Here is a 13,496-nt window from a genome sequence, read left to right on the forward strand (position 1 = left end):
TGGTCTGGGGAACGGTCCCCGACGGCGAGGCGGGAAAAGCGGGACCCGAACCTTCCTCCTCCAGGGGGGCTGGGGGGGAGTGGGTGCACTGTGTCACGCGGAGGTGCCTCTCGGCTCCGGGTTCAGGGGGTCCCCCTCGTTCTGGCAGCCCACCGGGTCCCGGGGCGGGGGTGCTGCGCGGCCGCAGGGCAGCCAGCGGAGGAGGCGCACGGACCGGGGCGCGGCGTGGTCGGCGGCGGCGGTGGCGGCGGCGTGGGCGCCCGGGCCGCTGACCGAGGAGGACGCGCGGCGCCGACGGCCGCTCCCGGAGCCCCCCAGCTCGCTGTCGTCGGCCAGGACGGTCTCCAGCACGCTGCGCAGCGAGCGCCGCAGCTTGTGCAGGACGTCGGGGCAGGTGAAGACGTAGAGGAGCGGGTTGAGCACGCTGTTGAGGAAGGCCAGGCTGGTGACGAAGGGCAGCCCGCGGACCACGAGCGGCCGCAGCTCCGCGTGGCCGTGCGCGCGCGCCTCCAGCAGGCTGAAGACGTGGTAGGGGCCCCAGCAGAGCGCGAAGGCCGTCACCACGGCGGCCACCAGGCGCACGAAGCGGCCCGAGCGCCGCCGGGACGCGCGGCGGCGCAGCCGCAGGCTCACGGCCACGTGGCTCGAGGCGATGACGGCCAGCGGCAGCACGAAGGCCAGCAGGCACTTGCTGACGGCCAGGGCCAGCTGGCGCGCGTGGCACGCCGCGTCGCGGTCGGGCCCCGGGTGCAGCTGCAGCACGTTGTAGTAGCACATGATGCGGCCGTCGCGGCGCGGGATGGTGTCGCGGAACACGTAGTAGGGCGCCGTGTTGAGCACGGCCAGCGCCCAGAGCGCCAGGCACAGGCGGTGCGCCGCGGGCACCGTGCGGTGGTTCTGCGCCCACACGGGCCGCAGCACCTGCAGGCAGCGGTCCAGGCTGATGGCGCTGAGCAGGAAGCCGCTGGCGAACATGTTGAGGAAGAAGACGGAGGAGTGCAGCTTGCAGAAGGTGGTGCCCAGCTCCCACGAGTGGCCCACGGCCAGGAAGTAGGTGAAGAAGGGCAGCGAGGCAGTGGCCAGCAGGTCGGACAGCGCCAGGTGCAGCACCCACGTGGTGACCACGGTCTGGCGCATGCGGCAGCCCACCACGAAGAGGATGAGGCCGTTCTCCGCCAGCCCCACCAGCCCCACCAGCCCGTGCACCAGCACCGCGGCGTAGTCCATGTAGCGGATGCTGGCGTTTCTGTGGCTCTGCGCCCGGGTCATCTCCTCCAGAAGCGGGCACAGCGGCTTCTGCGTGAGGTTGGTTGCCATGCTGGGCCCTGCAGCGCAAGGAGGAGGCTGGCACTTGGCAATGCAGGGTACACACACACACACCCACTATTAGACTGTCCCCCAGAGACCCGGGCCCCCTGACTGTTGCAGCTGAGGCCCCCAGGGTCAGGGAGGAAAGCATCAATCCAGCCACTCAGCCGCCATGACCTCTGCAGCCCTGGGAGAACCACCCCTGACCCTGTTTCTCTTTGGGTTTTTTTTGTGTGTGTTTAGTTGGTTGTTTCTTTGGTTTTGTGATTTGTTTGTTTGTTTTTGCTTTTTGGGTCACACCCGGGGATGCTCAGGGGTTACTCCTGGCTCATGCACTCAGGAATTACTCCTGGCCATGCTCAGGGGACCATATGGGATGCTGGGAATCGAACCCAGGTCGGCCGCGTGCAAGGCAAACACCCTACCCGCTATACTATCACTTCAGTCCCAACCCTGATTCTCTTTGGCATGGGGAGTGCCGCCACAAGGCATTAGGACAGACAATGTCGATGAGCCTGGCCACCAGAGTCCATGCATCGTGGAGAAGCTGGCTTCGCAGAGGGACTGAGTAGAGAAAAAATGTGAGGTCCAGCCACACAGGCTCACTCCCCCCAAGCACTATAGCCCTGAACCAGAACGTCTGCCTCTCTCTCTCTCTCTCTCTCTCTCTCTCTCTCTCTCTCTCTCTCTCTCTCTCTCTCTCTTACACACACACACAGCAGGGGGTTCTGTGTCTTTTTTTTTAATTTTTATTGTTTTGGTTTGGGGGCCACACCACAGGGCTTACTCCTGGCTCTGCATTCGAGGATCATGCTTAGCGGGACTCAAGGGACCAAATGGAGTGTCGGGGAACCCAGGTCAGCCCATGCAAGGCGAGCACCCTGCCCTCTCTACTGCCATTCTAGCCCCTGCTCTGTGTCTTTAAGGGAGGCTGCCCTGCACTCACCCACAGCACCCCTAGATCTCGTTCCTCTGCAGATTCTCCACGTGGCCTCTTGGTCCCACCGCGGTGGCTGGTTGGGTGTGTTGACCGCAAACAGTGGAACCTGCCCCTCCTCTGATAGTGGGCAGGAAGCGAGATAAGTGCAGGGGAGAGTCGGGTAGAAGGAACTGCCAGGTCAGGGTACGAGCACCCGTGCTGAGGGCCAGCAGAAACTCCCTGCTCTTGTTCTGCCCACAGAGAGTTGCAGCCACCCTGCCTGGCCTGTGCGGGAATAGCAGCCCGTTCACTCATGCCCTCATTCACTCGGGCACTCACTGAGCTTGCACTCAGCACGGGAGAGGCCAGCCGGGCATATAAGTACCAAGCTAAGATGTGCCAGCCTGGGACCGGAGCGATAGCACAGCGGATAGGGTGTTTGCCTTGCATGCAGCTGACCCGGGTTCGATCCCCGGCATCCCATAGGGTCCCCCAAGCACTGCCAAGAGTAATTCCTGAGGGCAGAGCCAGGAGTAACCCCTGAGCATTGCTGGGTGTGACCCAAAAAGCAACAAATAAATAAATAAGATGTGCCAGCCTGTATCCTCAGCAAGAGCCCACCGCCTTGTTTGTCGATGATGATGTTTTTGTTTGGGGGAGGGGCTACACCAGGCGATGCTCAGGGCTTACTCCCAGCTCTGCACTCAGGGATCACTCCTGGTGGGCTTGGGGATGCTGTGTGAAGCTGGGGATCAAATCTAGATTAGCCTCGTGTCAGGCAAGCGCCCTCCCTGCTGTGCTATTGCTCCGGCCCTATAGGGCCTTCTGAAGGTCGTGATCAGGGGGTGAGGCCGGGGAGGGTGGCCGCCTGCAGGAGGGGAAGGGAAGGGACAGGTCCTAAGGGATGGGACTTCCCTGGACAACAGGGAGACACGCTACCTGTGCTCTCCTTCCCCAGGGCTGGGTCAAGGGTGCTAGCCCCATGTACCACCCAGGTTCGAGGTTAGGGTACTGAGGCTCGGGTACTGGAATCACTGCCCAGAGCCCCCTTCCCCCCCCCCAACCACGCAGTCAGGTGGAGTGACAGCTGACGCAGAGACAGAGGAAGGGGAGAAGGAGTCTTCTGTGTGGACTTTACATCCCCGGTGGGCAGTTGGGAAGCATGTACCCCCTTCTCAAGAGACCCCACCGCTGAGCGAGGCCTTCAGGTCACTCAAACAATCATTTGCCTGGCCGGTGAGCCCAGGGAAGGCACAGTTTCCTAAGCTTTGCGATTTGCCAAGCACTCTCACTGGCTGTGACCCCATTTTTCAGAAGAGAAAACTGAGGCTTAGAGAGGCAGCTTGCCCGAGCTGCTCAGCTGTGATGGCTAACAGCCCAGCAGCAGACAGCTGCTCATCCAAACTCCAGCCAGGTACACTTCGGGGACACTCGGCTGCCCACAGGGGCCCACCCAGCCTGGTCCTTCTGGCTTTAAGGAACCCAGCCCCTCTCCTAAGACTCCCCCACACACACACCCCCAACCCCGTAAAACCGGCTACACCCCAGGACCCGGGCACTCTGGGCAGGAGGCTGGGCCAGGGCACCGATATTTGCAGGTGCATCAGCTTTCACAGAGACCCAGGTTCGAATCCCAGCCTCTATGGCTGGGTGTACTGGAACCAGTCACTCTCATCCTCCCCACCCCGCCTAGGCGCTCATGAACTGGAGAAGCCTGGGGTGCACCTCCCAGCTAGTTCATCCTTCCCCAGCCTAAGCAGCCTGTCCCTCCAGCTTGGGGTTCCCCCAGCCTCTGTTTCCGTCCTCCCCCCACCCCCTCCCGTGGTCCCACTTGCCTTCTTCAGCCGGCTGCCCGCCCGGGCTCTACTGGGTCCTCCCTGGGCGCAGAGGAAGCCTGGACGCTGGCGAGCGACAGCTGGAGCAGCTGCAGGAGAGCGAGGCTGAGGAGGAAATAGCCCGCGCAGAAGCGCAGGCAGTCCGCCCTGGGTGCTGAGCTTGCTGAGGGGGGTGGGGTCAAGGGAGGCGGGGACAGCCCGGGAGTGTCACCCCCTGGCGTGGTGGAGCATCTCTGTCCGCCAGGGCACCGGGTCCTCAGCACGTTGCAACCCAGCCCTCCCCACGACCCTTGATGAAGGAGGTTTGGCAGAAGCCTCAGACCAGAGTATGTGGAGATATGGCGGCAGGGTTGGGGCGGGGGGCGGGGGGGAGTGCAGGAACTCGTGCACAGCGGGGGGTGGGGAGGACCAGTGTAGAGACCCCTGAGCAAGAGGACAAACCATGAGGATTGGAGAAATAATAGCACAGCAAGTACGGTGCTCCCTGGCACACAGCCAATCCGAGTTTGATTTCCCAGCACCCTCTAGGGTTCCCTGAGCCCCGCCAGGAGTGATCCCTGGGTGCAGAGCCAGGAGGAAGCCCTAGGCGCTGAGAAGAGTGGCCCCAAAACAAAACAACAATGGGATGATCTATCCATTCTCTGGCACCAGCCACTCAAAAATAATCTCTCCAGCACCTCCCTGCAGCCTGGGGGGTGTGGGAGTGGGGGGAACTGTGGGGAGAACTCACACAGGTGGCCACCACTGCAGCCTGGCCATGGCAGGGGGTGGGGGCCCTGGGTTTGCTGCTGGGAGCAGAGCGTGGGTGTCTGGCTCCCAGGGAAGCAGGAAGCTGCCCCCATCAGCAAGCACTTCACAGGAGGTACCCGGGAAATCCACTGATCGACCCTCCCGAGAGCTAAGTACTAGAGGCCAGCCTCTTGCCTTGCATGTGGCCATGTCCATGGAGACCCTGACTCAAATCCCAAACCCCCAGAGCCACGTGTGGTTCCATGAGCAGTGCCAGGAATGATTCCTGAGCACAGAGCCAGTATTAGCCCCATGTGTGACCCCAAAGCAAAAATAAAATAATTACTGATTGTCTTGGCCCTTGGGCTGGAGCAATAGCACAGTGGGTGGGGCATTTGCCTTGCTTGCGACCGACCCAGGTGACCTGGGTTTGATTCCTCTGTCCCTCTCGGAGAGCCCGGCAAGCTACCGAGAATATCTCGCTCGCACGGCAAAGCCTGGCAAGCTCCCCGTTGTGTATTCAATATGCCAAACTCAGTAACAAGTCTCACGATGGAGACGTTACTGGTGCCCGTCTGAGCAAATCAATGAACAATGGGAGGACAGTACTACAGTGCTACAGTCTTGGCCCTTGGATGAGGTCACCTCTGTCTGAGTCCCACCCTTGCCTGAATCCAGCCATGCCGTGCTCAGACTCTTCCTCACCCCACCTCCTGGTACCAGCAGACATTCACAGCATAGGGGAAGCACTCCATGGTCCCACCACAACTGGCACTTACCAGGATTCTCCCTTGGCATTTTTTTTTTTGCTTTGGGGTCATACCCAGCAGTGCTCAGGGGTTACTCTTGGCAGTGTTTGGGGAGATCATATGGGACACCAAGACTAACTCAGGTCCAGCATATGCAAGGCAAGTACCTTAGCCACCATCACTGTATCACTGTCATTCTGTTGTTCATTGATTTCCTCGAGCAGGCACCAGTAACGTCTCCTTCGTCCTAGCCCTGAGATTTTAGAAAGTGCCACATTCGAGGCTCTTTCAGGGTCAGGAGAATGAGATCCATCATTGTTACTGGGTTTTGGCATATTGAATATACCACTAGGAGTTTGCCAGACTCAGTCTTGTGGGCAGGATGCTTTTGGTAGCCTACCAGGTTCTCCAGAGTAAGAACTAGATAATAAGATGTCCGGAAGCTGGGTTTTATAGTCTCTGGGTCTTGGCCATTGATGGGATTACACGGCACCGGGGGCAGTTGGTGGGTGTAATGCCTACCTACTGGAAGATGGGGGATCTGGGTGGAGGAGGCCCGGTCCCAATCTGAGCAGGCTTGGAGATCTACGCCCCGGGTCCCACACACCTCTGCTGGTTCCTTCATGCGTAAGGCGTGTTCAAACATGTGGAGAGTAGTCTTAAGCATGGCTGTGGCTGGAACCACAGCCACCATACTGTCACTCTATTCCCACCACTGGCATTCACTGCTACCTTTCTACTGAAGTACAAAGATGAGAAATCAGCACTGTGCACATCCTAGCTTCTGGGGAGGGGGGCGAGAATGGGGCGGAAGTTTAGCATTGTATGACACCTAGAGATGCTCAGGGATCACACCTGGCAAAGGATCATATATGGTGCTCAGCAGAGTCACCCAAGAGCAAGGATAATCAGTAATTATATTATGAACATGCAGAGTACCATGCTGAGTGAAATGAGTCAGAAAGAGAGGGGCAAATATGGAGTGACTACATTCATTTGTGGGATATATATTTAAAAAATAGTATGGAATTAATATCCAAGGCCAGGAGAAACAGGGACCAGGAGGACTGGTCTATGGTTGGAAGCTTGCCACAAGTGTGTATTGGGGGTGGGGAGGGCAGTTAGGATAGAGAGGAGACCAATATGACAAGAGTAGTTGGAAATGATCACTCTGGACAAGAACTGAGTGTTGAAAGTAGGTAAAGGGATATATATATATATATATTAACCTTGCTGTATCTGTGTTGGAAATCATAATGCCCAAAAGGAGAGGAAGGAAGAGGAGGAGGAGGTGGAGGAGGAGGAAGAGGAGGAGGAGGAGGAGGAGGAGGAGAAGGAGGAGAAAGAGGAGGAGGAGGAGGAAGAGGAGGAGGAGGAGGAGGAGGAGGAGGAGTGTCTTTCTTAGAGGTGAGGGAGGATGGGAGGGAAATGGGACATTGGTGGTGGGAAATGTACACTGGTGAAGGGACAGGTATTGGAACATTATATGACTGTGTTCCAATAATGGAATCGAATCTCACTGTGATTCAATGAAAAATAAATAAATTTTATAAAAATAAAATACAACAACATATAACTAAAATTATTTTGTGTGTGTGTTTGAGGATCATATCTGGGGCTAAGCCTGGCTCTGTGCTCAGCAGTCACTCCTGGAAATGCTCAGCGAACCATATGTGTCACTAGGAATCTGGGATTCGAACCAGGGTCTCTGTGCTACCGCATATGGTCCACGTAGAAGACAATTGCCTTACCCGCGGCACATCCTAGCTTCTTTCTTCACCTGACGCATAACAAATAGGCAACAGAACAGTTGCTGATTCGTAGAACCAAAACCAAATTCAAACAGCCCCCACATCCCTGGGCTGGAGTGATAGCACAGTGGGTGCGACGCTTGCTTCGCATATGGCTGGTCTGGGTTCAATTCCTGACACCACATGGGGTCCCCAAAGCCCCGCCAGGAGTGATCCCTGAGCACAGAACCAGGTGTGGCCCCAAAACCAAGAAAAAAAGAAGACAGACTGTGTTCTGAAAACAAGGTGTTCCTCACCGTACTCTTAAGGTGGGGGTCTTTCTTGGCCAAAAGAAGGAGTTTTTTGTCTGCAGGGGCCAGAGCAATAATACAGCGGGGAGGGCACTTGCCTTACATGAGGCCGACCCACATTGAATTCCCGGCATCCCATATGGTCTGCGGAGCACAGCCAGAGTGATTACTGAGTGCAGAGCCAGGAGTAACCCCTAAAGCATCGCCAGGTGTGACCCCAAGCCAAAATTAAAAAGGAGTTACAGGTGAAAGCCGTCAACGAGGTTCCACTGTGGCCTTCCCCCATCGCACTCTGGATGCCTCTGTCTTCACTGGCTCCCCCTTTCCACTTCTCTTCCAGGAGCCCCTAATTTGGCCTTAGACTCTGGCAGATTTTCTTGTTTATTTTTTTCCTTTCGTTCGAGAATCCTCCGTGTCTGCGCCTGCTCCATGCCCGCCCTGCTGCGTGCGGAAACTGTTGCGTGCTTTCTAATTCCCAGAATGTTCCCAGCCAAGATGCCCCGAGCATCCCTCACTGCACCCCAGGTGGCAGGCAGCAGGTCTTAGGACTGAACTCAGAGTGCTGGGAGAATTTCCTTCCCTCTACCCATCCCTCACCCCTCCACATCTGGGGACAAGCGCCCAAATGGGACCTAGAAAAGAGAGGGGTATCTCCGCTTCCCTTGTGGAAATTGCCTAGACCCCACCCAGACCCCCTCTAAGCCAGGCAGGATGTAGAAAGCTAAGTGGGGACCCTGGGACCTCCTTCCCCAGCCCAGCCCTGGCTATGAGGTGTGGGCAGTGAGGCGGGATTGTTCAGAGGTGCTTCTGGAATGAGGGTGCACCTCAAGAGGCAGTAGTCATCCATGGAATGTAGAGCCTGGCCCCCTAAATGCCCCGAGGACCACAACAACAGCCCCTGCATTTAAAAAAAAAAAGTGGTGGAGCTGGAGAGATAGCACAGCGGGTAGGGCGTTTGCCTCGCACGCGGCCGACCCGGGTTCGATTCCCAGCATCCCATATGGCCCCCTGAGCACCGCCAGGAGTAACTCCTGAGTGCAGAGCCAGGAGTAATCCCTGTGCATCGCCAGGTGTGACCCAAAAAGCAAAAAAAAAAAAAAGAGGGTGGCAAAAGAAGAGAATAAAATGGAATGTGCCTGCCCCAGAGGCGGGGGGAAGGGGGGCATGTGGAGATGGGGGGATGGGGTGGGGTAGCGGGAGGGATACTGGGAACATTGGTGGTGGAGAATGGGCACCGGTGGAGGGATGGGTACTCAATCATTATATGACTGAAAAGTAACCACGAAAGTTTGTAAGTCGGTAACTGTATCTCACGGTGATTCATTAGAAAAACTAAATAAAGTTTTAAAATAATAATAAAATTTTAAAAATAAAAAAATTTTTAATAGTGGGTGTTTCAAAAGGAGAGAGAGAACAAAAGGGAATGCCCTACCACAGAAACAGGATGGGATGGGGGGGATGGGGGTGGGAGGGATACTGGGATCCACGGTGGTGGGAAATGGGCACTGGTGAAGGGATGGGTATTTGATCATTGTATAATTGAAACCCTGGCACAAAAATTTGTAAATCTACAACTGTACCTCATGGTGTTTCACTAATAAAAAAAAAAGAACTGATACACACTATATTCCCAATTTTTAAAAAATGCATTATTTTTCTACACTACATGAAAATTTGTAGATATTTTTGCAAATTTTTTAAATCAAGTTAAATCAAGTTAAAAGTTGTATTGGTAGTTTCCCGAAAACTTCTTTCATAACTGGATGTTGAGTTATAATAAATGTTCCCTGCCTTTTGTAAATGATAAAAAAAAAAAAAGTGGGTGTTTCTTCTGCAAAGCCCCCGCCCCACGGCTCAGGGATGTTTGTACAAACTGCTCTGTGGGGGAAGAACAGACCAGCCTACCCGTCCTGCAGTCATGACTTTGCACTTGGGAGGGACTGGGCCGCCACCCACACCCCCTCCACATTGGGATGCTGGTGCATGAACAGCCCATATGCCCGGAAGTGTCAGCCCCCTCTCACCCCTCCCTGGCTCTGGAGGCCACGACCCCTCCCCTCCCAGCTCTCTCCTGGGATACCCAGGAAAAGTTACCAAAACAAACAGGAAAAGCAGCTCTTAGGAATTTCGGAAGAAGGTTGTGACATTTGTGTTAGGGGGGGCCCGGGGCTGCACTCCCACAGTGGACTCGGGCCTCCTGCACCTACTGTGAGACCCCAAAGTCACTGCATGTGAGGAGTCAGAGCTTAACAAGGTGGGCTTGTGTGTATGGGAAATAACCAAGCTGATGCCTGGCATGGAGGGGGGACAACAGGGGGCACCTGGGGACAATGGCAGAAGCCCAGGGAGGCCTCGCTGGCAGGGAGAAACAGAAAGGGGTACAACTGGGGCTAAAGAGAGCATTTGGGGGGACTGCAGGAGGACACTCAGACTGTCCCACGCACCTTTTCAGAACTGAGACCAGATGGTATCCTCTGACCTGGATCTAAAACGGTATCAGTCGGCAGGTCCCAACCCTGAGAGTGACTCAGAACTTTCTGGAAGTTTGGTTCAACACACATTGTCAGGTTTTTAGTTGTTGTTTTTTTTTGCGGGGGGGGGGGGTGTTTTTTCTGTATTTTTTTCCTTTTTAAATCAACTAAAACAATTCGATGCTTAAAATACATTTCTCAGGAACTGTCTCCCTGTCGGACTTCAGTAAGCACGTGCATCTGGTCTGATCACGAGTCAGTCAGCAAAGGGGCTGCCAGGAGCTCGGGAACAGCTGGCAGGGGCTGGGGAATCTCTGGCAGGTTCCCAGAGAGGCCCAAAGTGCTGGTGTAGACATCTCAGAGAAGGCAGAGCCAGGGTAACAGGGCACGTGGGTACCTGGGCCCAGCGGGGAGCGAGGTGCAGCGTGAATGAAAACCTGAGGCTCCACCCCGAGCCCAGGCAGCCTTTCCGGCGTCATCCCTGCTGCTCTGGCCGCCAGTGGGGAGCTGATGCCAAGGTGGGCGAGGCGGGTGCTGTGTTCCACGTGCCAGGTCTTCCTGGGAAAGGGATAAAGTAGCAGTGAGGGACCCCCAGGGAGTCTGAGCCGAGGGACGGAGGGAATCAGGTGCCCGCCGTGCCCAGCTTCTCTGGAAGGAGAGGAAGGATGGGTGGGCAGTCCCACACCTGCCCACGCCTGACCCACCAAACCTGCAGAAAAAAAGGTGCCCACCCTGGGTACTGGTCCCACGGCCCTGCAACTTTTGCCATGGCTTAGAACATGGAGTCACGGTGGATCCCATCTTTGCATCCACACCCGCTACCACCACAATCGCAATGGAAGTAACTGGCTTAGGCCGCAGGAGGAAGCCGGCAGGGCCGAGGATGCTGGCACCAGCATCAAGGACCGGTCTGCAGCCGGCCCTATCCTGGGAGCCTCTGATTGGTGGGTCGCCTCTGTTGGGGGCGGGACTTCCAGTGGGCAGGGTCCACATGTCCTTGTGTGAATCAATGAAGAGAACAGACTCATCCCGGCTCCCCAGTATCTGTTGTTAGGATGTTCCACAGGGGCTGGGGAGACCAAACAGCGGGGAAGGCACTTGCCTCAGACATAGCAGACCCAGGTTCAATCCCTGGAATCCCACATGGTTCCCTAAAGCCCACCAGGAGTGATCCCAGTGATCCCTGAGCACCACCAGATGTAACCAAAAAGAAAAGAAGTTCCACTGGTTGCTAGAAGCATCTCTACAACCAACAGCTCAGCACCACCCGCCCCCCCCCCCCCCCCGCCCCAACCACCACCACCACCACTCCTCACCCTAGAGGGAAGAACCACAGCTGGGGTTTTTGAGAGAGTGTCAATCTGTTGACAGCTTTCAAATCTGCTTTGGCCCTTTGGGCTATGTGTAGGGTGATTTCTGGCCTAGCCATTCCCCTGGGACTCAGTTCTGACAGTGTTTAGTTATGTGCGAAGAAGCTCACAGCTGCTATTCATCCGAATCTACTTATGATAGAAAACCAGCATGCTCTGAACTCCAACCCGGAGGGGTGGGGGTCGCGCTGATACTTCCGGATACATGACGGTTGAAATCAGGCATCACTAGGGACTGAGCACATGCTCCAGCCCTTCTCAGATGTCAGGAGAGGGTGGCACTGAGAATCCAGTCCTCTAACCACGCCGCTGATGGATCCTTAGGTCCCTCCTGAGAGATGCAGCCACCAGGAAGGGCACAGAGCACTTTGGAGGGCAGACGGGCGGGGAGGGGATTCCTGTCTCTGGTCACATCAGAATGTGACTCTGGGGGCCCAGAACCATAGTGCAGGAAGTAGTGCACTTGCCTTGCACACAGTTAACCTGGGTTTAATCCCCAGCATCCCATATGGTCCTCCAAACCCCACCAGGCGTGATCCCTGAGCACCACTGTGACCCACCCCCACACATACACTCACACACACAGACACACACATACACACACACACACACACACAAGAATATGACTATGCAACTGGGTGAGACCTGTGAGGACGTGTTATCCCCAAGGATGGGGACAAAGGCAACAAAGCAGAGCTCATAAGAAACCTGAGATGTGCAGACTCTTTGATCTAGATGCTTCCATCTGGGGGAAATGTGGCCTGGCCACCTGGACAACAAGCACACACAGCCAGATCAGGCTCCTCTGCCTGCCTGTCTCAGAAATGCCAAAGGTGTGAAAGCCACAGAGAGAGGGATGATGATGCCACAACCAGACAGAGGTCTGGGAGCCCCAGACCTTGGTTTGGAGCCTGCTACTGGAAAAGCTATCTCCCTTGTACAGCGTCCAAAGAGGTGGACCAAGTTCAGCTTGGGGACCAGAGTCCTGGTGTGACCTGCCTGGGATGGGGCGCTGTGCCAGGGGGCTTACCTGAAGCAAGGGTGCTTCAGGCAAAGGGAGAACCAATCATATTTGCAGACAACTCCAAAACGGTACAAGAGGGGTGTGTGTGTGTGTGTGTGTGTGTGTGTGTGTGTGTGTGTGTGTGTGTGTGCAGGGCGAGCTCCAGCAAGTGGGAAAAGTTGATAGTTGAGGGGTCTGGGAGAGAGTAGATGGAACTTCTTTTTAGTCCATCTAAAATGATGCCGAGGGGCTGGAGCAATAGCACAGCGAGTAGGGCATTTGCCTTGCACGCAGTCGACGCAAGTTCGATTCCCAGCATCCCATAGGGTCCCCTGAGCACCTCCAAGGGTAATTCCTGAGTGCAGAGCCAGGAGTAAACCCTGGGCATTGCTGGATGCGATCCAAAAAGGCAAAAAAGAAAAAAATAATAAAATAAAATAAAAGGAGACCAAAACTGGGTCAGAGTGACAATACATTACATGAAGCCGACCCAGGTTCAATCCCCGGCATCCTATATGGTCCCCTGACCACTGCCAGGAGTAACCCCTGAGCACTGTTATGTGTGGCCCCTAAACAAAAAATAGATAAATAAAATGGTGCTGAAAAAGAAGTTAAAAAACTCCCATTGTCGAGGCTGGAGTGATAGCACAGCAGATAGGACATCTGTCTTGCATTCGACCCATCTGGGTTCAATTCCCAGCATCCCATATGGTCCCCCGAGCACCACCAGGAGTAATTCCTGAGTGCAGAGCCAGGAGCAACCCCTGAGCATCTCCAGGTGTAACCCGAAAAGCAAAACAACAACAACAACAAAAATTCCCACTGTCCCTCAGAAAACAAGTGCCCCTCCCCCATTCATCCTGTTTCCTCACACCACCTCCATCCCAGCTGCCTTGAAGCCCACTGTTTGAGGACAGCTCCAGGTCACTTCCTCTGCTCAGTGCGACACTCCCAGCACCCCACCCCTGCACCCTCCTAGAAACAGGGCCCCACCCCTAGGTTGGGGTCTCTTCCCCTTCCTTGCACCAAGACCCTCCCCTGAGCCTTCCAGAGATCTCTCCACAGTTGATC

At 55.7% G+C, this 13,496-nt stretch overlaps 1 protein-coding gene across 1 annotated transcript; it reads right to left on the bottom strand.

The window, feature by feature from the left end:
- Positions 1 to 93: 93 nt before the first annotated feature.
- Positions 94 to 1,317, bottom strand: PTGDR2 (prostaglandin D2 receptor 2). The gene has a single exon (XM_056131544.1). It carries the CDS (start codon positions 1,315 to 1,317, stop codon positions 94 to 96), a length of 1,224 nt encoding a protein of 407 aa, XP_055987519.1.
- Between the last annotated feature and the right edge of the window lie 12,179 nt (positions 1,318 to 13,496).

This window comes from Sorex fumeus, unplaced genomic scaffold (assembly GCF_029834395.1).
Source record: "Sorex fumeus unplaced genomic scaffold, SorFum_2.1 ptg000093l, whole genome shotgun sequence".
NCBI lineage: Eukaryota > Metazoa > Chordata > Mammalia > Eulipotyphla > Soricidae > Sorex > Sorex fumeus.

Excerpts from the sequence above, each read along its gene's own strand:
- PTGDR2 (XM_056131544.1), bottom strand. The coding sequence starts at position 1,317 with ATGGCAACCAACCTCACGCAGAAGCCGCTGTGCCCGCTTCTGGAGGAG.